The sequence below is a fragment of the Mya arenaria genome, chromosome 5, assembly GCF_026914265.1.
Source record: "Mya arenaria isolate MELC-2E11 chromosome 5, ASM2691426v1".
NCBI lineage: Eukaryota > Metazoa > Mollusca > Bivalvia > Myida > Myidae > Mya > Mya arenaria.
This window is the reverse complement of record NC_069126.1, coordinates 76762420-76785465: the sequence shown is the minus strand read 5'-3', so window position 1 is coordinate 76785465 and position 23046 is coordinate 76762420. Positions and strand designations below refer to the sequence as shown.

The window sequence follows — 23046 nt, the reverse complement described above, 5'->3', positions numbered from 1 at the left end:
ACATGATGATTAACTTAGTTAAAACCTAGTTGAATTTAGTTAATAACTAGTGTTTCACTGTTCACAACTAAAATGACGCAATCAATACAGATGCATGTAAAGCATGTATTTATGGTATCTCGCTGAGTGCAAAACTGCGAGGTCTCTTGTGCCTAGACAAGTCGCTATTGTATTTAAATAAAATAATAACTGTTACAATCACTAACATAGCTTTTATAAATATATAAATAATAGGCCTGGTAAACATTACCGTCTTTAAATATATTATTCAAATTTAATAAAAGATATACGCTTATTTGTTCTTATGCATTTGATATTGACAAAGCACATCACCTGTTGATTGTTCTCGGCTTCCCACTCAATTTCTTGATCGTTTCTCTTGATCTCGGTGCAAGCATTGTCTTGCTCAAACTGTCAATGTACAAATAAACATAATAAACTTGCCCTTTGGTAAATGACCATAGGAAAGTTTCATTGATTCGATGTTATCATAACGACACATATATTAATTTATCTTGTTCATTTTGAAACAAGACATTTAATTAGGTAAGCGCACTGGCTTCTCACCTAGGCGACCTGAGTTCGATTCCAGACTAACGCGCATTTGAGTTTGGTTTGTGGTCACCAAGCCGGACAAGTTCCCCCACAACACAAGACATCACTCTCGCGTAAAATCGTGCCAACGAGAGTGATTAATATAATGTTGTAATAACTTGTTTCACAATCGTTATAAGATAAATATGTTTAAACTCCAACTAAATATTTAAATGACATCAATATTGTCCATTAAGAAAAAAAATGCTTATTAATCAAATCAGTCAATGATGACCATATAAAAACATCGGTTTTGGTTCAGATTCGTCGTCTTATGGTCATTGCCTTATTTGTTTACATATATCATTCTGTAGAATGTTCTTACAGTTCAAATTACAAGTTAATTTACAAGTCAGCATATTGTCTTTAGCAAGATTAACCAGCCGGTAAATTGTTTGTGTTATTGAGGAATTACAGCTTTCGCTATTGTTTGGTAGCTCTTCATTATCCTGAAATGGGATTTGGACTGTTTGCATCATTGGACAGTTTGTAGATGGTGAATTTTCCTTTAGATTTCTGATAATGCCTAAATGTTCTGATAATTTCAATGCTTCAAACACAGAGTGTTCCAGACAGTTTCCATCAGTGATCCTACTCCCCTACAAATCATTTACTCGTCATCTGCTGTTTTGATGTTTACAATTTAGATCAAAGTATGAATCAAAATTAGACAATAAATTAAGGTGAGTTTATTCTGTGAGAACTCAATCTCAATTACGATACCAAAAAAAAAAAAAAGTCAAACGGGCCGTAAATTAAGAGCGGAAATGTTTCAGCAATATCACTGTTTATAGCAATCTGTGCTTAGACGTTTAGTTGTTTATAGCATGTTTATTATCAAAAACATAAAAATGACCGATGGTGCTACAAATTCTTACCCAACTTACATTGAGCGAGCGATGCGAACGTAAACTGATTGAAACGCCAAATGAGTTTTTACAATTTTCACTTAGGTGTCTGCCGTAAAAGAAATGCCCAAACCTTTATTTATAGCGACATTGTTTGTATACTTATATTCAGTGGGATGAAAATTTAAAAAACACACGTGATAGAGTGATTTTCCAAATAAAGGCCAAGTAGCGGGGAATGCTTGGTATACGTGTTCATGTCTTGAAGATTGCTGCTTTGAATGATAGTGTTACAGATTCAGTTGTTTATTAAATTGTTCATTATATTATTGCTTTAAAAATAGTTTTGGCCCTGTAACTTAAGTCACATGGGCAGGGTGCGTTGAATTGACACACCCCTATGACCGAGCACCTCCCCCCGCCCATTTATTTCTTAAAAGTCCCAGGCTAATTAATAATGATTGGGGGACTGTTACTAGTGATAACTTTTAACTATTCTATAATCTTTGTTAATGGTGACGACTGGCCCCTGGGTTTCCCCATGTTTGCCGAGATGACCATGTTCAAGAGGCCATACCTATGTCAAATATCAGCCAAACCCTAACAGTTAAAGATAAATAAAAATACAAAGAATTTGGGGCTTTCATTGTAGAGTTGATACCAATATTTCAGAAAATGTACGCTTGTGTTTGAAGTGTAGAGTTTACTAAATGTCTGAAGCAAAATTCATTGTTTATGAATAATTATGTGAAACACTCCAGAAACAAACTCAGTAGCCTAAAGTGTAAAAATAAACCCCTTATAATGGCGCACAGGGTACACGGCAAAGACATAGAACACAAAAACAAACAATCACAAACGAGAAATACGGAAGAACAAAACAAAACTCCACAAACAACACAGTGCATATATACTATATAAAAAAATCTAGGTATTTTATCAAGGATTGTTAGGTACCGCCTTGGAACGGTCAGTAAAATGTAAATTTACTGGGGTGGAAACAAAGTTCAAGATAAGGTTTCATATGCAATTTTGTATAACTCCATACCACGTATTAAATTAGTATTTCAAGTGACCGATACTACATCGTTTTGATTTAATTGAGTAACAGTATAACACTCTTAAAGTATCTTTGCGAAGGGATTCATGATCATGCATAAACTATCTTTATCTTTAACTAAGTTATTTATATTTTTGTTTTTACAATTACATTACTATACTGTTTTGTAACTTATCGTAACATATGATTTTGGTTCTATTTGATCATATATTTGCAGTTTTATTTTAATATCTCGGATAGTTTAAAAGTTATTAAGAAAATATATAAACAATTTGGATCGACAGACAGATGAATAGACAGGGTGATTACTAAAGGACAACCGGGTGTTTGTGGCTCCTTATCATTAATTAGTTCTTATTTTAAACAAGGACTTGTTTGATAAGCTTAAAAAGTATAAAAAGCAAATAGTGTTACACCGAGTTTTTTTCTTACACTCAAAAATAAAAGTGAACAATCCTTCAGATGATTCGACTTCATGTCTATGTTAGAAAGTTTCTGTTTTTTAACGTGTGTTTTTAATCATCACGCGTAAGCAGCGAGGTTATTCTGTCTAAAATACTATGGCTCTAAAATGTCCTCCTTCCCCATATTATTCATAAGTTATTAGCGTAATGGTCTTGCATTCAATGATCTTTTAGGTGAAAATATGTCTTTATACTCCCCACTTTCAACACCAAGTCATCGGAATTAAGCAACACCAAACTCTTTAATATGCTCAATAAACATTTGTGTAATAACATTCGCTCATGTTTAAACGCTATCATTGACGTCACTACACTGCTTACGTCACAGCGAGCCATTGGTTAACATAATCATCATGACTTTCAAACATGGATAAGATGATTAACTCTTCACGGTATTCGTCGTGTTATGCAGTTGTTATTTCCCTTACACTGGTAAGTACAACATCGTTATACAACAATCTGTGTATATTTAATATTTTACTCCTACCTCGCAAAGTCCCAAATTATCATAAATTATTTTCCTTATATATTAAAATGGATCAAAATATCATAAAAATGAGTCCTGCCCCTTTAAGGGCAAAAATCTCTCAAAATAAGCAAATCTTCGCGAAATGAGTAATTAATATCACCGCAAAAGCGGTTCTCACCTTCCTCCCATTTTCTTCTACTTACTCTACAAAACACATATGTACATGTATGACCACAATATTAACTTGCACAAGGTGGTCCAGTTAATCTGAGTATTGAAAATGTATATCACATACAACTACTGGCGTGATCATACACTTCTCAAGTATTCCGATATTTAGTACAATGTAGAATTTTATGATTTGATGTGATAATGAGTACATAGATCCACTTGGAATCCTTAAAAAAAATATTTGTTCACGTTTTCGGCAGGTTGGTATCATTGTATTTGACTTGGATGTTAACTATTTTTTATTATACATACATCATTTGCCTTTTGTTTGGTATAACTGTTTGCCTCATTTGCAATTTAGAAGATGAAGTAATTTCCTCTGGATGTTTGCTGATGCTTAACTGGTCTGATAGTTCCGGAACGTCTTCTTTAGAATGCTGACTTGGTCTAAAACATAAATATTATAATTTATATCAACATCAACTGTTTCATGTTGAGAGCTTAGGTTACAGAATGTTTTCAACTTTGACAAAAAGTTAAGATGAGTTTATTAGGTGAACCTTCAAATCTGGATTGGAAAATACAAAAACAAGTGAAAATAAGTGCATTTTTTGGTCGGTACATACCAAGAGTTAAAGCGTTACTGTCAGTGTACTGTATGGACAGTACATAGAGTGCGAAAGGGTAACTGCAAGAGCATTGCATATTGTCTTACAGTGTCTTACAGCGCTTACCCCTGATGTGTATAAACATTGACTTCATGACCGTAGATTTCAGCCATATTTAAGCAAATGAACTATGTATCTCGATCAGTGTGGCTTAATTTATTCCAAACTTAAACAGGATCTTAGTTAATAGCTAACAACGGAAATGACGCAATTAAACGTCAGTATGAAAAATATGTACTTAGTTATTGTTTTTCGATGAATGTGAAACTGCAAGCAACATTTTCTTGTGCTTAAATAAGAATATATTGTATTCAAATAGAAGTCTCACTTGTCATTATTTAACTGTAACATTACCAATAACATAGCTCTAATATATACATAATATGCCTGGTAAATGATATATGCAATATATTTCAACTATAAATATAATGCTATCTCAACTCATAAGACAACTAAAGATAATTCAACAACAGTATGCAATCACCTCGTTCACCTGTCACCTTTTATTGATACACCAAAACACTACCCTCTTTGAAATATAGCATTCAAGTTCAATACATGTAATCATAAAATATATTCTCTTATTAGTTTACTGATCATGATACATTATTTATAGACAAGGCACACCACCTGCTGATTGTTCTCGGCTTCCCACTCAATTCCTTGACCGTTTCTCTAGATCTCGATGCAGGCATTGTCTTGCTAAATCTGTCAGTGTACAAATAACTATGATTTAATTGCCTATTTGTAAATAAACATGATACATTTCCGATGATTCTGTTTTATTTTAAAGCCATGATAACACATAAATATATTTTATGTTCAATTTAAAACAAGAAGTTTTAATATCGACAAAAGTGTTACTAATGAGATCAATCAAGGAATATCTCAATCAAAACTTCAGTTTCGTGCAGATTCGCCGTTCTATGTCCATTAACTTAGCTATAACTTTAACGGCACCCAAATGCTAGATATGTAAATATTATTCTGAAGAATGTAAATACTGTTCAAATAACAAATTAATTGGCAATTTAGCGTACTGTTTTTGGCAACATCAACTAGCAGGTAAATTGTTTGTGTTATATCAAATTACATATTTTGCCTGTTGTTAGGTATTTCTGCATCACCATGCATTGTTTGGGTCATAAGTAATTTAGAAGATGAAGCAACGTCCCCTGGATTTCTGCTGATGCTTAAATGGTCTGACGGTGCCAGATTTTCTTCTGCATGATGCCCACTTGTACTACAACATCAATATTCTAATATATTTACTTATCATCTAGAGTTTTTATGTTACGAATTTAGGTTTCAGAATGTTTCAGACTGTATAACCAAACTAACATAAGTTAATTGTGTAAACAGTCCACTTTGATCTCGATAAAACAACACAAACTACACAATAAACACTATTTGCCGTATAGGGAGAGAACGGAAATGTAACTGACACAACACTGCATATTGTCTTATAAAATTCTGCTCTTAGACATAATTTGGTTTCAGACATGTACACTTAAACATTATATGTCTTAGTAGATAAATCTCCGAGGTTACAATAAACTCTGACTCAACGCACATATTTTGGCCCAGCTGTTGACCGATTGTTAACCAGTTTACTCTCACAGTGAATTCTTACAAGGTTTCCATTGACCATTCCGAGGTAGGTAACCTAATATTTACTAAAAATGATATTTGCATATGTTATATAAATATATTTTGATGTGTTGTGATCTTGTGACGTTTTATATCTTGTTCAATGCTTGTTTGGCCCCGTTCCTTGTGCCTGTAAATAGGATTTTATTTAGATTATATACAACTGAGCTTTCCTCTATAGTTTCAAGTGAAGTATGTGTTGATGACCAATCACCAAATATATCTACCAATAGCCGATATTGTTCAGACCAGATATCACAAAATAAATACAATTGTATGACACAAAATTTCTTTTCTTGAATCTTTTTGAAATGTTCATCTGTTGTCCTTTGATCAGGACTAAACATCTTAGCCCTTAAGGCTCATGATTTTCAAATTAATAAATTATTTTGTAAATACTTCTTTTCATCTTCTATGTACAAATTTAATAATTCTAATTATCTTAATGTATATCTAATATGCGTTGTTGATGTCTGTTATGGACTTAACTTAAAATATTTCGATTATGTAAAATAACCAAATTGTTCATCCGTCATCATTCAAAAAGAACTATTTAAGTATCTTGACATGAAGATATTGACAAAGAGCATCACCTGCTGATTATTCTTGGCTTCGAACTCATTTTTTTATTATTCCTCCAGATCTCATAGTAAACGTGGTTTTCTAAGTTTGATAGTTAAACAATACTATAATCAAAGTGTATGAGTTTTGAGATTTACGTAAAATACGATTTGGGAGAACAAACATATATTTTCTTTAACATGTTTGAGAAAATGTACAGTTTTACAACCGAAAGCTTACCTGTCAAGCTCTTGACTGTGGGACGGGTCACTGGATTCTTCTGCGGTCTCTATTGTGGGCATTCCAGACAAGGCGCCGGATCGAGGATGCCAAGTTTGGCTTTAATGATTGAATATACAAGGTAAATATAAGTAAATAATATTAAAAGGAGTTAAACATGTCAACATAAGAAATATATGCCTTATTTTAAACAGTATAAGACACATGCCCCAACAATAGAATAATATATATATACCACACAAAGTATCGAGTAACAACCTTAAAATAACTTTGAAGTTGCAGCCATTTCTTTAATTAATTATTAAACGTTGCAATATAAAGCTGGTTTATATATGGTTTGATGTTCAAGATAATTGCCGTTCCTTCTGTTGTTGTTTTTATGAATTATTTATTCTTCTTGCAAACGATTTATAACGGGAATTATGACAAAACAAAAAAATGGTTATATAAATAAAAACTTATTGTTTGTTTCGCTTTACGATCGTTATACTTTGCACCGATTGAGCATTAAAAGTTATAGTTCATTGGTGTTTGTATAATATAAGACTTACAGCATTTGCCCTTTGTTTGGTATATCTTCACCCCCGTGCACTGGGACATGAACTGTTTGCATCATTGGCAATTTAGAAGATGACGTAATTTCCTCTAGATGTTTGCTGATGCTTAAATGGTCTGTTGGTTCCGGCACATCTTCGCCGGAATGCTGTTTTGGTCTACAACATACATATTATAACTTATATTTGATATCATTATTCTTGTGTTGAGAGTTTAGGTTGTAAATTATTGCTTTGACAAGAGGTTAACATGAGTTTATTAGGTTAACATTCAAATCTGGATTGGAAAAAAACAAACACAAATGCAAAATAATTGTTTCAAAATATTTACTTCATGAACGTAGATTTCAGCCAATTTTAAGCAAATGAACATAATCTGACCCATTGTTGAGCAAAACATTTAAAAACCCGGCGCGTTCGTACTATGTATCTTGATCAGAGTGTGTGTGTGTGTGGCTTTATTCATTCCGACATTCAAGTGGATCTTAATTAATAGCAAACAACAAAATCGACGAAATCAATACATGTGTATGAAAACCCATGTCTTTAGTATTGTATCTCGATAATTGTAAAACTGAAAGCCCCTTTTTGTGCCTAAACAGGAATCTATTGTATTTAAATAGAAGTATAACTTGTCAATATTACACTGTTTCATACTCAATAACATAGCTGTAGTATATACATTCCTAGTATTTCTTGTAAATGCTATATGCTTTATATATCAATTACACTGTAATTACTTAAGACTATCTTTACTGCTTCGACAACTTACGATATTTCGACAACAGTATGCAATCATTTACCAGTCACCTTTTATTGATGCACGAAAAACACTACCCTATTTAAAATAAGTCAATCGAATCTTTTATTAAATATGATATCTTATTAGTTTAATCATCTTGAACCATTATTTATTGACCTGCTGATTGTTCTTGGCTCCCCACTCAATTCCTTGATCGTTTCTCTAGATCTCGATGCAGGCATTGTCTTACTTAACCTGTCAGTGTACAAATAACTATAATTTACTTGCCCTTTTTGTAAATGAACATGATATATATTCGTAGATCATATTTGATTTTAAAGCCATCGTAGCACATTCGTATATTTCATGTTGATTTTGAAACTAGAAATTCCCCTTGGATGTTTGCTTATACTTAAATTATGTGATTGTTCCACACCTTTCTCTTCAAAAGGTCTACAACACAAATAATATAATTGATATATTCATCAACTATTTTTATGTTGAAAGTTTAGGTTGCAGTGTGTGTCCTACTTTGATAAAAAGTTAAGATCAGTTCATCTCGTGTAAATCGAATCTGCATTCAAAAATACAAAACCAAGTGAAGAGGGGGTGCACTGTCTGGACTGTATACTGAGAGCGAAAACTATTAATGCACTGAACGACAAAACATAAGAGCGGAAAATGAAACATCTGTGTACTGTATGGTCATTATTAGACCGTACATAAACGGCGAAAACGTAGTTGTCAGTGCGCTGTATGAAAAGCACATGTAGAACTCCAACGTAGCAGTCAGAGCACTGTACTGACACTACATTCAGAGCGAAGACGTTACTGTAAGGGAACAGTATGCACAGTACACGAAGAGCGAAAACGCAACTGTCAGTACACAGTATGGACAGAACATATAGAGCAAAACCATAAGTGTCAGTGCACTGTATAGACCGTACATTGGATCTTAAACGTAGCTGTCAGTGGACGGTCTGGACAGTACAGAAAAGCGAAAACGTAATTGTCAGTGCACTATATGTGCTTTATTAAGCGAGGAAACTGTCTGTTTACAGTTCACATAAATGGCGAAAACTAATGACAGTGCACTGTTTATGACCATACATACAACGCAAAATACACAGCAAAAACTGGGGTGGTATTCAATATGTAACTTAAGTCAATCTTATGGTCATACATGATTGACTTCATTCACTCTATTGGTCAGTTATAAACAACAAGCAACCTGATTAGCTACATTGTTCTTAGATCCAGTTAAGACCAGTATAGAATACCAGCCCTGATGTCAATGTACTGTTACCTTAATTATAGAGCAAAAAGGTATTTGTAAGTAAACAGTATGGACCGTACATATAGAGCAAAAACCTCGCTGTCAGTGCACTGTAAGAACCGTACATATGCCGAAACTAATGTCAATGCACTGTATGGACCGTACATACATGTATATATAAAACGTTATTGTTAGGGCACGTAATGGATCGTACAAATAAAGCAAAAACGTCACTTTCAGTACACAGTGCACTTCTAAATAATTCTAAAAATGTAAGTTTTAACCATTTTGCGCTTGTAATATTTTAAGTATCAAGTCGTAGTATAAAATCACAATAATACACTGACAATTATTGGGACAAGCCAAGAAGTCAGAAATTAAAAATAAAATAAAAAAATAAGCCCTGTTTAGGGGTATAATGCAAGGACCTTAGCGATAATGAAGTACAGACACAAAACTATTAATATCACATACACAATAAAACAAACACTAAAACAAATGTTCACCACATACACTACAAACAAACTATACCATCATCAAAATTGCTTTAACGTTAAATGATTGGATAACCGCCTTGGGACGGTCAGTGAAACAAGAATTCACTGGAAGTCGAATCTACTGGGGCTTAAACTAGTTAGTATTGCTATAACCTCATACTTGTTCCTTTAATTATCATTAATTACTAAAATAAAGTATATTAGCCTCATCATAGCTCGCGTTAATTTGCAAACAATGAAGAATAACGCAGACAAACAACTGTGCTAAATCTCAAAAGTACGATAAAGTCATTCAAAGACAACTATCAGATATATCTCGCCTTAATAAGATTTAAAATCCTGTCTTCATTTTGTCTAATAGTGAACGTATCATTGTACAAACAAGGAGGAAAAACAGAATGAAAACATAATAAAACAATCAAAATATTTAAATGCTTTGTAATATTCTTCGGGAAATAAAAACGAAATTTATCAAAAATTTACGAACAGTCGGCAGAAGCGTTAGCCAAAAAGGTCAGCTTAAATGGTCTTAAAGATAACTTTCTATCTTCATACGATTCGCAGACTGCAGCGCTCACATCAATCGAAAACGAAAGTGAGAAATATTATAATATTGAAAAGCAGTAAATGAAGTAAAGGTCAAATAGAAGATAAAGTCAATATAATATTTGCTTTAGAGGAATATAATAGGAGCACCACCAGTGTTCAGTGTTGTAAATGTTTGTTATTTAATGTTGTCGCAATAAGTTCAGATCAATTAGGATACTATCTTCAGGAAAATCTTTTTTTCATACTAGACATGTATCATGTATAAAGTATCATTATACACTCGATTCAAATAAGTATTTAAAAGGTCGTTCAGTAAGTCTCATTGGAGGAAGCATTTTAATTTACGAAGCGTTTTGAGAATGTCGCCATAGACATCCGGATGAGTAATAACATTTAAGACTGTAATTGTATTCAGAGAGTATGTCGTAGTGCTTATTAAAAGAATTTAGAAAAGGTTTACTTCGATTTCCGATATCTAAATCCTTGTTTTAACAATTAAGCTGTCATTAATTTACTACGATAACAAAATCCATTCACGCCCGAACATACTCTAGCGAATCTAACTAATTGTGAAATGAATACACACGGTGACAAGGTAATTAAGAGACCCAAAATTTTCACTTTGGAAATCATTCTGACATATTCAATATTTGGTTTGCTTTCTTTTTCATGATAAACGTTGTATATGAGCTTTATATTGTTCAATTATTACTGTAGTATTGAAAGTTTTTCTCTATTATTCGCCAAGGTTCAGGACTTTTCACATTTTGTGCTGTTCAGTTTAAAATTGTATAACTTACCTGTCAAACTCTCTAACATGGGATAGGGATTCTTCAGCTTTCTCATTGTTATCATCAGCATTCTCTGGTATGGTCATTTCAGCCAAAACGCCAGAACTTGAATGCCATGTTTGGCTTTAATAATTGAATATACATTTTAAAAATGACGCCATACTTCAAATATTATTCGAAATATGACGCCAAATTATAATTGCATATTATGCTACTTATGTTGCCTGCCGACAACAGAACACATATGTACATGCATGACCACAATATAAACTAGCACAATGCGGTCCGGTTAATCTGACTATTTAGTATATATATCGGATAAAGCATGAGCGTACCATTATATCTTTGATCAATAATTTAATGTTATAATGAGTACATATATCCATATTAACTACTAAAAACGAACAAAACATTCAAGATTTATTGGCAAGTTGGTATCATTTTCTTTGTTGAATTTGACTTTGATATTAATTGTTTGTGTTATATTAGAATTACAACATTTACCTTCTGTCTGTAATGTCTGCATTACCCTTTACTGGGACATGAACTGTTTGCATCATTGGTAATTTAAATGAAGTAATTTCCTCTGGATGTTTGATGATGCTTAATTGGTCTGATTGTTCAGGACCTTCTTCTTCAGAATTCTTACTAGGCCTACAACACAAATATTCTTATTAACATATACATCTACTGTTTTAATGTTGCCATTGCCTAAACTATTTTTTTTATATACATCATTCTGTAGAATGTTATTACAGTTCAAATAACAAGTTAATTTGCAAGGCAGCATATTGTCTTTAGCAAGATTAACCAGCAGGTAAATTGTTTGTGAGGAATTACAGCTTTCGCTATTGTTTGGTAGCTCTTCATTATCCTGAACTGGGACTTGGACTGTTTGCATCATTGGACAGTTTGTAGATGGTGAATTTCCTGATAATGCCTAAATGTTCTGATAATTTCAATGCTTCCAGCACTGAGTGTTCCAGACAGTTTCCATCAGTGTTCCAACTGCCCTACCAATCATTTACTCGCCATCTGCTGTTTCAACGTTTACAATTTATATCAAAGTATGTATCAAACTTTGACAATACATTTAGGTTTATGCTGTGAGAATACAATCTCAATTACGATACCAAACAGACAAAACAAAACAAAGTCAAACGGGCCGTAAATAGAGAGCGGAAATGTTGCAGCAATATCCAGAGGCGGTAATCACGTGGTGCACATTTCGGCTCGATTGAAAACTTCTGACACGCATTCCAAGTAAACTACAGAACTGTCTGACAAAATGAAGGTACCATATCACAGGGAAAATTGGGCGCTGGAACATGGTTGATGTTAGGAAATTTAATTGTTTAATTATGGAGAGAAAATAAACAAAAATACATACCGTCTCACTGCGCGCAGCATTTTTTTAGTGCTTGGTATCAAAACAATGTACCACGTGATTACCGCCTCTGATATCACTGTTTATAGCAATCTGCGCTTAGACGTTTAGTTGTTTTTATCAAGTTTATTATCAAAAGGCATGTTTTAAATATTAAATAATTAATTATACTTTGCGACATTTACTTTCTCTTTGGTGCATCCGGATTTACATATCTACTTTCACTTTGTCTCATTCGGGTTTGATGCAGTTAATTTTTACATTGAGTTTCATTGGACGAAATATTGGACGAAATTTGATTGGCTGTTCATTCGCGCTAAAGAAATTTCTTGGGTAAATTGTTCCGCGGTTTTTGTCATTCGATCTTAGTTGTCGTGACAGTCAGTTGACTTTAGAATAATTTTCAATTTAAGATTCGAACGCTTGAGCGTGTTTCGCTTGGAATACTCTTTGTTTCAGTCGATTTCGGAAAGAAAACCGAAGTAGGGAGGGGAATGGAACAGCGGTTTGACAGGTTTTGGGCGCGGTCCTACCTGCAGAAAACATTTATACGTTTGTTAATGTTGTGCTGTTGACTTTTGTTTGAAAATACATTATTAAGTTGTATAATGGCGGCGAGAAAAAGAAATGCTATAGACTATAAGAAGATGAATGCTGTAGGATGGACAAAGAGTTTAGGAGAGGATTTTACTGGAGGGGCCTCAGAGTCGGCAGCGGGAGTTATTCCCCTTTTTGCGTCACCGGGAAAATTATGTTAATCGGATGCCAATGGCGACGGAGAGTCTCTAAGGACGAAAATCGAGACTGATTTGGAGGATGAGGAAGGATCCGAGTCGGATGGAGAGGTAGCGGTGATGCTAGATGCGTTGGAGCAGTTGGAGAGGGAGGAAAGGAGATTGAGACGACAGAGTGAGAAGGAGGAGCTGAGGCAAAGGTTGAATGAGAAAAAGAAGACTGTAAAGGAGCTGAGAAAGGGTAAGATTATCGTTAAATCCTCTCCTTCAGTGCCTAAGACGTCAACTGCGGATCTGCAGGATGAATTTAATTATCAGCATTACGACAAATGTCGAACTTAAAGAAAGTGGTAGGAAAAAAAATGAAGAAAAGTCTAAAACCGATTCGGGTGGTTCATCCAGTTCGGATAGTTCTTCAAGTTCGGATGGTTTTATTAGTGCATCCAAGGGTAGTGTGAAAACAGGGTCTAGGAAGCATAGGAATTCAAAAAAGTCTGGAATTAAAGCAAAATCAGCAGACAAAGTTATGCATACACAGAAGTATCCACATTCACAATTGAGATATGAGTTTGTAACTCAAAACATTGAATTCAAAAACTTGACATTTAACCTATTTGTGGCAGGTCAGCTGGAAATCATTTCTGACTTGACGCTAACTTCAAAAGAAAGGAACGGTCGTCGAAATTTGCTTAAAAGAATCATTGCGCGGGCGCATCGGCGCCCGGCGCATATATTGATGGTTTTAGAAGTGTCCCTGGTGCAATGGGCTTGCGCATGCGGCGTTTTAATTGTTTTGATCGCGCATGCGCCGTTTCTTACAGTCCGCTCTCGGATAATTCCGAACCAGTTCGCCATTAGACTAGTTCCTGTTCGATTTTGCAATAGAAGATAAAGATTTGTAATCTTCTAATATGTGAAGCTTTGAAAATAAATGGAAATTAAAACTAGAGAGTTTTTTAAATAACTGTTTTAGAGAAAAAATATCATTAATGCACGGTTGTTGAGAAAACTTCTCTTTTTTTATTTAAATATTTTTACATAAAAGAACAAACCACGAATGCGCAGAATGTATCTTACAATAATCTTAGAAAATCGGTGAACCAGTCTATTATCTGATTACCCGGTTATGACACGGGTCAGATGCAAGCGTCCAGTAGACTAGGGATATCGAGGTCAAAACGCTGGCGGTTTGAGAAAGGTATTATTATTTTCTTTTTTTCATAGTGAACTGAAAAACCGTTGTTTTTTATAATTATCATTTTACAAGCAGGTTTCGTGTCTTTCGATTTAAACAGTTTTTTTCCGGTATTTCTACTTTCATTTTGGACAATATTTGAAGGCTTTTCCAGATTGCGTCATTAAAACCAGGGATGATAGCCGTCCAATGAAAACGCTTCTTGCATTTCAGACATATGCGAGTGTGCGGTCAAGGTCAAAATTGCGGGAGGGTAATTTGAAGTGAAATACCGCAACAAAAAACGTTCGATTTGGACATTTACGCGTCTAACTCAATGAGTCACAATGGTAGGGATGATATTTCAAGCTCCTCTTTGTAATGCATGCGCAAAGTTTGCATGTCAGTCTGTATATAACGAGTTTAAGGTGATTTGTTCGTAGTCATTAAACTTTTGCATCGTTTTCATTATGCACCAGATATTATTTTAGACTAATGCATCAGTCAATTGAAACCACGACCCCCGGTCCGGGGATTAGCGAGGACCCTGACCATAGGTCCAGCCAACCCCGGCTTAAATCCCGTCCTGCGGGGATGAACAGATGGTTAAATCTCGCCAAATGCCCCCCATCCCAGGGGCCCTAGGTTAGGCCCATTCCCCGGTATATTTAAATCGAAGACATAACCATCCCATTCACCTGGCACTGCAGGGCCACCTGAAAGTTAAAAACATGGTCCATTTCCCCGGCTTTCCCCGGTATACCCCCGGACCTTGGGGGCCGTGGTTACAATTGACTGGTGCATTAGTTTAAAATAATAAACATGTTTTACAGGATTCTGTCTAAATACAATGTATATTTATATTTACCATCCTACATTCAAGTTTCTACCACAAGAGTTGTTATATATTGAACAGATAGGGCTTCATCTTCGAGATGACAAAAAACAGCACCAACAATGATGGGCCAGGACTGAGGAGTTCCAAGAAATGAGTATTCTTCAGCCCACAAATATCAGTGCTGCCCCGCTGCCCAAAACCAGGTTTGTTCTCTTTCTTAGTTTCCTGTTAACTTTATGGTTTCCGAACAATAGCCAGCATTCATATTGAACATGAAATCCAAAACCTTCTGCATTTTGTGTTGTTATGTAACACAACTAAAGCTAGGCAAATCTTTTGCTAAGTTTTTAACTGCAACTTTAAATAGCATTGCTTTTGGTATTAACATTCAATCTTTAATTAAACGAAAACATATGGATGCTTCGATGCATTTCAATAAATAATGGAATGTAATTACAATTATTCACAATTTATTATAATGTTTAAAACAAATTAACTCTACAGGCTTACATTATTTCACAATATAATCTTTTTTTAGACATCATTTTGAAATTTATTTCGCACAAAAAACATGACCTATAAACAAGCCTTCCTAAAAATTAATAACATTTTTTTCACTTTTTCTTACAAAATTGCTTAACTTAATGGCTGAATAAATGAATAAAATCATTACTTGTATATAAATATTTAATCTTTATTATTATTATTCTGCAATTCATGCATCAATCTTTGATTTGTATAATCTGATTCAGAATTGACATCAAATTGCAAATTACCTGTCAATTCACATTTCGAATAAAGCTTATGAAATCAACCTTGAACCCTAACAACTTCACCTCAGTTTAATGTTTAGAGTTATTTTATTTCTTATGTTTCATGTTATCAGGTCTTCAGTGCTACATTCACTTATCATGATATCATAACAAATTCCTTTCATATCTTTTTAGAGTGAGGCAACAAGTAAATAGACCTTGACAATCGTCCTCTATGTTATAGCCAGTCCCTTACACAAGTGGCCTACTATTGCACAGCTGAGGTTGTTATCAAACGCAGCAGTAGGTATGAAATGCGGAAACTGTTCCAACTTGATCTTCAACAGTTGAGTTACTCCTCATCACAATTCCTGAACTGAAAACAATCGGTGACGATCCTGCGCTTCACTTCTACCTCACAGAGCTCCTCCCTGTAAACGCTAGAGGAAAGTTTGAAAATGGAAAACTTGTCATTGCAAGCGTGAAACGACCAATTGGTTCTTAACGAAACAACCTGCCTCAATGCTTTAGCTGACACTACATCAAATCAACACAAGGCAATTTGTTTTTCTCGCAACCTGACCGGTATGTTGAATCTGATCAAAATTGTACACAACCACTGGTCAAGAGTGGGAATATAGAAATACAAGTTGTTTGATCAGTTACCTAAAATATTCTTGAATATTTGAACATATAATAAAAGGGTATTTGTTAAAGCTATTCATATTGTGTGTAGTGTATGTAGGTAAGATCAATGTCAAGGTTATTTTGGCTAAAAAAAGAAGGAAAATGACTCTTGATTCATAACATCGATGAAATAGCAAGCCTTAAGTATTTGCGATAAAGTGATACATATATTTTGTGGTGATGTCATAACATTGTTTTACTGTTTTTGAAGAGAAAACACATGTTATAAATATATTATCACATTTGTGTTTTTTAGCTCAACTATTTGAAGAATGAGGTGGGCTATACTATTCGCCCTAGCATCGGCGTCCGGTTAAAGTTTTAGGGCAAGTTGGGATTTTCACTTATCAGTCCAATACCCTTCATTCAATTGACTTAATACGTCACACAGTTGTTCAGGGCAATCATATAATGAGAATAGATAACTCCTTTATACAAGTTATGGCCCCTGATTGACTATCAAACTTAGGTTAAAGTTTTAGGGCAGGTTTGGGATATTTATTAATAACTTCTATACCATTCGTTCATTTAACTTAATACTTAACACATTTGTTCAGGCCCATCTCACAATGAGGTTACATAACTCTGTATTATCTTTAATACAAGTTATAGCCCCTGATTGACTTAGGTTAAAGGTTTAGTTCAAGTTAAAGTTTTAGAACAAGTTGGGATTTTCACTTATAAGTCCAATACCCTTCATTCAATTGACTTAGTACTTTACACAGTTGTTCAGTTCCATCACATAATGAGGTAAGATAATTTCATATCATATTTTATACAAATAATGGCCCCTGTTTGACTATGGAACTTAGGTTAAAGTTTAAGGGCAGGTTGGGATATTTATTGATAACTTCTATACTCTTCATTGAATTGACTTAATACTTCACATAATTGTTCAGGGCCATCACACAATGAGCTTACATAACTCCATATTATCCTTAATACAAGTTATGGCCCCTGATTGACTTAGGTCAACGTTTTGGGGCAAGTTAAAGTCAAAGGGCAAGTTGGGATTTTAATAAAAAAAACTTCTATATCTTCATTCAATGCACTTAATACTTCGCAGAATTATTGGCAACCATCTTACAACAAGGAACATAACTTCATGTTAGCCCTAAATACAAATCATTGACCTTGAATGTGTTTTTTTTTTCTTTTTAACTCTTCTTTTTAACATTCTTATATTCCTAACCACATTTTCATAAAGGGAAAACAAGTTATTTGAATGACCTGTGTTATTGTTCGGGCGGGCTGGTGTTAGGGCAGCGTGTCAAAGTCACCTTATGTATCGAATAATTTAGCTAGGTTTGACATAAAGAGACAAAACTTGGTATATGCAAAGAGTTTAAGGAGACCTTTTTTGGGGAATGCGTTTGAGGCCCCTATGATCAAGGTCAAGGTTGCTATTAATAGAAAAAGGGTTGGTTTTGAATAACTTAGGTAAGGTTCTTCATACTGGTACCAAATTTGGTATATAGGAAGAGTTTATAGAGACCTTTCCTGAGATTGTGTTTTTGACCCCGAGAGTTATGGTCTAGGTCAAGGTCAAAATAGAAATATGGTATGTACTAAATAACTCAAGTAAGGGTTGACATGGTAACTTGGTTTATAGGACAAGTTTATGCAGAGCTTTAATGGATGCTTTTTAGCCCCCTAGGGTCGAGGTCACTGTTACTAAAAATAGATTACTCTTTCAGTTAAGGCTAACAATTAAGGCTGACATACTGTGACAAAACTTGAAATATATAGGAAGAGTTTAAAGCGCGGACACGAGTATGAGGACAACATTTGTACCAAGTATTATGGTAATCCATCAATGCATAAGTAAGTTATAGCACGGACATGAAATGTTACAGCCAGACGGACAGACAGACTGACCAAGTGTTTCTATAATCCGGGGGATTTGAGATTTGATATTTATAAAATAGTGTACTTCCATTTTTGCCATTGTTGTGTTTTACCATTATGTCAATATGTTCAGTTACAGTTTTGCCAATATTTTACAGTCACCATATATGACTTTACAGAATCGTTACATTATTTAATAACCTCATCATAATGATTACTTATCTTCCTATTGTTTTAATGTTCTGCAATTTCAATAATTATTTCCAAAACATGTTCTTAAAATCAGAGACATTTGACAGTATTATAAGACTTCTCACTCAAGGTTTTGTCCATCTGAACACTGATGTTGACATTCCAAATAATGTTTAAATTAATTTCTTATATGTACATATATTTAACAATGTTCCGTTATTCAACATCTTACTTAAACAGTTACAAAATGTTAATTTACAAGAAATACTTGTATTTATATAACTATGTCATTTTGCCATGTCACCCTTCTTTACTACCTATTTTGCTTAAAGCTGCACTCTCACAGATTTACCATTTTTACAACTTTTTTTATTGTTTGTCTTGGAAAGCGCAAATTTTGTGTAAATATCCGCAAACAAATGATTTAAGATTACTGACAAAACATCAAATCACAGATTTTATACCTGTGTACCATGTACACTTCGCACATTTCTTAAAGCAGCTTTCTTGTTCCATCATGCATGCCTATAAATCATCTGCGCCACAGATCATTTTGGCATATTTAACATTTCAGCTATCATATCAGCCACTCCAAAAGAAAACCACCACTGTGGCCATGTTGTATTTTATAAATGTGTGTTTTTTGAATACATGAATAAAGTTATAAAGTTATTTGATACAATTATGGATTCTGTCATAGTTATACCATCAGTTGTACAATTGTTATTGTTTTTTTTTCTTTTCAAAACAACAGCCCAATACTGTCATGTTTTAAGTAGCTTCATTTCACTGACATCTACAATCAATGTTAGCCCTTACTTTATTTATTTCGTTCGACCCTACATATATATGCATAACAAATAGTTGGCCCGCGCTAACATCTAATTGCTGCATCTTGCAGCAACTTTTGTACTTGTGTACCTTAATGCTCATTTTTCATTTCAGAATTTGAAGTATTTTATGCTGCGGTTCTGAGGAAGATAGAATTAGGGGAGAAAAAATGGGGGGATGATTTTGATTATTTAGAAACATGTATTTGGTACAAGCCAATTCCCTCAGGAGCTCAACCCGGTCGAGTTTCGAACCCACGTTCTCGTTCCAAAGTTTTGGACAATGCTCAGTCAGAAGATGAAAAGACAATATGATTTTGTTCCTTTATCAAAAACAAATAAGTGTTTGCAAAAAGGTAATCATTCATTGGTTTTTAAAGGCAAATTGAGGGCTGCACAACATAATTGTGCAGCTTGTTGGATGAAGGACAAAAGGAAACTGGAACATCCTGAGTGTTCCCCTAATTGTCCTCATTCTGGTTCAGTCTGACGGTGGTGTCAATGGCCAAAGTTTCAAAAAGAGGATAATTTGAATGATTTATTTCTGCCGAAATTCTGTTTTGTACAATCGGCAATTAAGAGCTGTGTAACAGAAAATTTAGAAATGACACAGAATGTTAAAAGGAAGATAAATTTGGAGAAGAATGCTTTTTCTTTAATGTATAATCATTCGGGGTCATGTAAAGTTTGTCGAATTGTAAAACCTTCAGAGTTTGCCACAGAAGTGTTAGATTTAGTTAAAATTCATGAATTGGTAAAACAGTCTGGGAAATTTAATTTTGAAGGATGTCGGATTCGAATAAATAATAAAATAAATACTGATTATATGAGATTGATGTTAAAAACTTTCTGTTATAATGATTTAATAGTTTGTGATTTGTTGAAATTTGGTTTCCCTATTGGTTTTGAGGGCGATGAGAACAAAATGTCAAAAACAAAAGAATCTTGGAAATACAAAAATTACAAAGGCGCGGAAGAGTTTCCTATTCAAGTAAATGATTATCTGAGGAAGGAATTAGAGTGTAAAGCTATTATTAGTCCTTTTAATGGTAATCATTTCAGTTCAAATCTTTTGATTTTACCATTGAATTCAGTTCCAAAACAAACTATTTATGATAGGAGAGTTATTTTAGATTTGAGTAGTGTCACAGGATGTGCAGTTAATGATTTTGTGCTCAAGGATTGCTATTTAGGTGATGAGATATCTTTGGTTTTCCCTAAAGTTGATGATTTCGTTCGGTTAGTGATGATGAAAGGCAAAGGGGCTCTTATGTATAAAAAGGATTTATCAAGAGCTTATAGACAGATTAGTATCTGTCCGTCAAATTATAATTTGGTAGCTTATGTTTGGCAAAAACATATTTTTTGTGATACTGTGCTCACTATGGTCTGTAGACCTTCGGCCCAGATTTGTCAGAGAGTATAAAATTCCATTGCTTTTATAATGTAAATGTTATGAGCAACCATTTAAAATTATTTGGATGATTTGGCAGGAGTGGAAAAACCAACTGAAGCCTTTTATGCTTATAACACTCTCGGGGTGTTGTTGGAGAAATGTGGTTTGGAAGAATCACAGAAGAAAAGTTGTCCCCCTTCAGAAGAAATGACTTTCTTAAGTGTGTTATTTAACAGTAAAGATTTGACAATTACCATTACGGTAGAAAGGTTAAAAGATATTAAATTGTTATTTAAATGTTGGATAGTAAAGGATTATGCTAGTCGAAGAGAAGTGCAGGTGTTGTTAGGAAAACTGAATTTTATTGGAGCTTGTGTAAAGCAAAGTCGAGTGATGGTGAACCGAATTTTGAATTGGTTAAGGGAAATATATGGGAGTACTGATAATAAAGATTTAGCCGTTTTGATTCCCTTACAAGTATGCAAAGACTTGCATTGGTGGGATACATTTTTACCATTATACAATGGTGTTTCGATGATGGCAACTGAAAGTTGGTCGGAACCTGATCATATATTTAGTGCTGATAGTTGTTTGGTTGGTTGTGGCGGATTTGGAGAGGGAAGTTTTTTCATGCTCCTTTTCCAAAGTTTATATTAGAAATGAAATTGCATTGGAAATGTTGACATTGGTGGTGTGTCTATATTTATGGGCTAAGAATTGTAAACATTTAAAATTTTGTCCTAACCGAAAGGGTGTTTTGTTTTCAGTGGGATGGTTACACCCACTGGACAAGATTTGGTATTCGTAAGCCAGTAAAGATTTCAGTGAACATGTTTGTTCTTACTGCTTATTTATATTATTAAGTGTGTTATAATTGAAATTACAAAAATGAGCATACACCAGTGTGTTATATTGATTGTATTTTATGTTATCTATGATGTACTTATATTTTGAAATTGAATGTGGTTTTTTATTCAGATATTCGTTGCGGTATTATTGTTGGGGATTCGATAATAAAGCATTTATCTTCTTTTAAGGGAGTACAGCTTTATCCTTTTCCTGGTACAACTATTTCTAGGCTGACACATCAAATAACGAGGTGCTTAAGTGGGGCTTCCTTTAGTTTGTTTTGGTTCATGTTGGCACTAATAGTGTGGCCAAAGGAGAGAGTGTATCTTTTATGGGTAGCGCATTTGCGGATTTGGTGTGTGCTATTCGTAAACAACAGCCAAATATTCGTGTGATCATATGAGCAGGACTCCCTCGGTCGGTGGATGATGCGTCTACAAATAGAGTTATTGTTAGTTTAAACTCATATATGGAAAAGACCATGGCTAAGGACTTTTTATTTATTAAATCGTATAGACCCTTTTGTTATCAAGGGGAAATTAAACGTCATCTATATGCTCTTTTGGATGGGGGTTTATATTTGAATTTCGAAGGTACAAGACGTTCGAGAAAAATTTTCCTACGTGTGATTTCTAACTTGTGAAAAAAGAGGAGTAATTAAAGAGGGAATTGTGGTCATGGCCTTTTTGGGATTTAAAATTATTTTTATTTCTGGAAAATTTTAATTGAAATTCAATTGGTATTTTCATTATTGATTGGTAAAGTAAAACGAAGATTATAATTGATATTTTTGGATTGCAGGGGTTTTCAGTTTATATAAGGTAAATATAGTTGATACAGCATGATAAATTCTGCATGTTGCATGTGTATTTGTTGATGTCAATATGTTTGTTACCTTTGTGTTACGAAGATTTATCTTGTCTGTTGTTTTGCTTTGTGTGTTGCTTTCGGTGGGCTTGGGTTGGCGAATTTATACAAATATGTGTTGAGTTATTTCTTTAAAATGAGAATTATTTGTATTCCAAATTATGTCACGACGGAATAAGCTATATAAACTTGACTATCATTCTGCGTTGTTCTTATTATTCCTAAGTAAGAGTTTTTTTCTTTAATAATGAGCTATATAAAGAGCTGAGGATAATTGGCATAGTTTAAATATAAAATAATTAATTATACTTTGCGACATTTACTTTCGCTTTGTCTCATCCGGGTTTGATGCAGTTAA

The 23046-nt window shown here is 34.0% G+C and overlaps 1 protein-coding gene across 1 annotated transcript in view; it reads right to left on the bottom strand.

Annotated features, from left to right (window-relative positions):
* LOC128235976 (uncharacterized) overlaps nt 1–23046 on the bottom strand; it is a 43595-nt gene that overhangs the window by 15628 nt on the left and 4921 nt on the right. The window contains exons 2-5 of the mRNA XM_052950759.1: nt 11639–11788; nt 11144–11257; nt 7277–7438; nt 6726–6824 (exon numbers count right to left, since the gene is read on the bottom strand). Coding sequence (XP_052806719.1) covers nt 6726–6824; nt 7277–7438; nt 11144–11257; nt 11639–11788 — 525 coding nt within the window. The remainder of the gene's footprint in view (nt 1–6725; nt 6825–7276; nt 7439–11143; nt 11258–11638; nt 11789–23046) is intronic.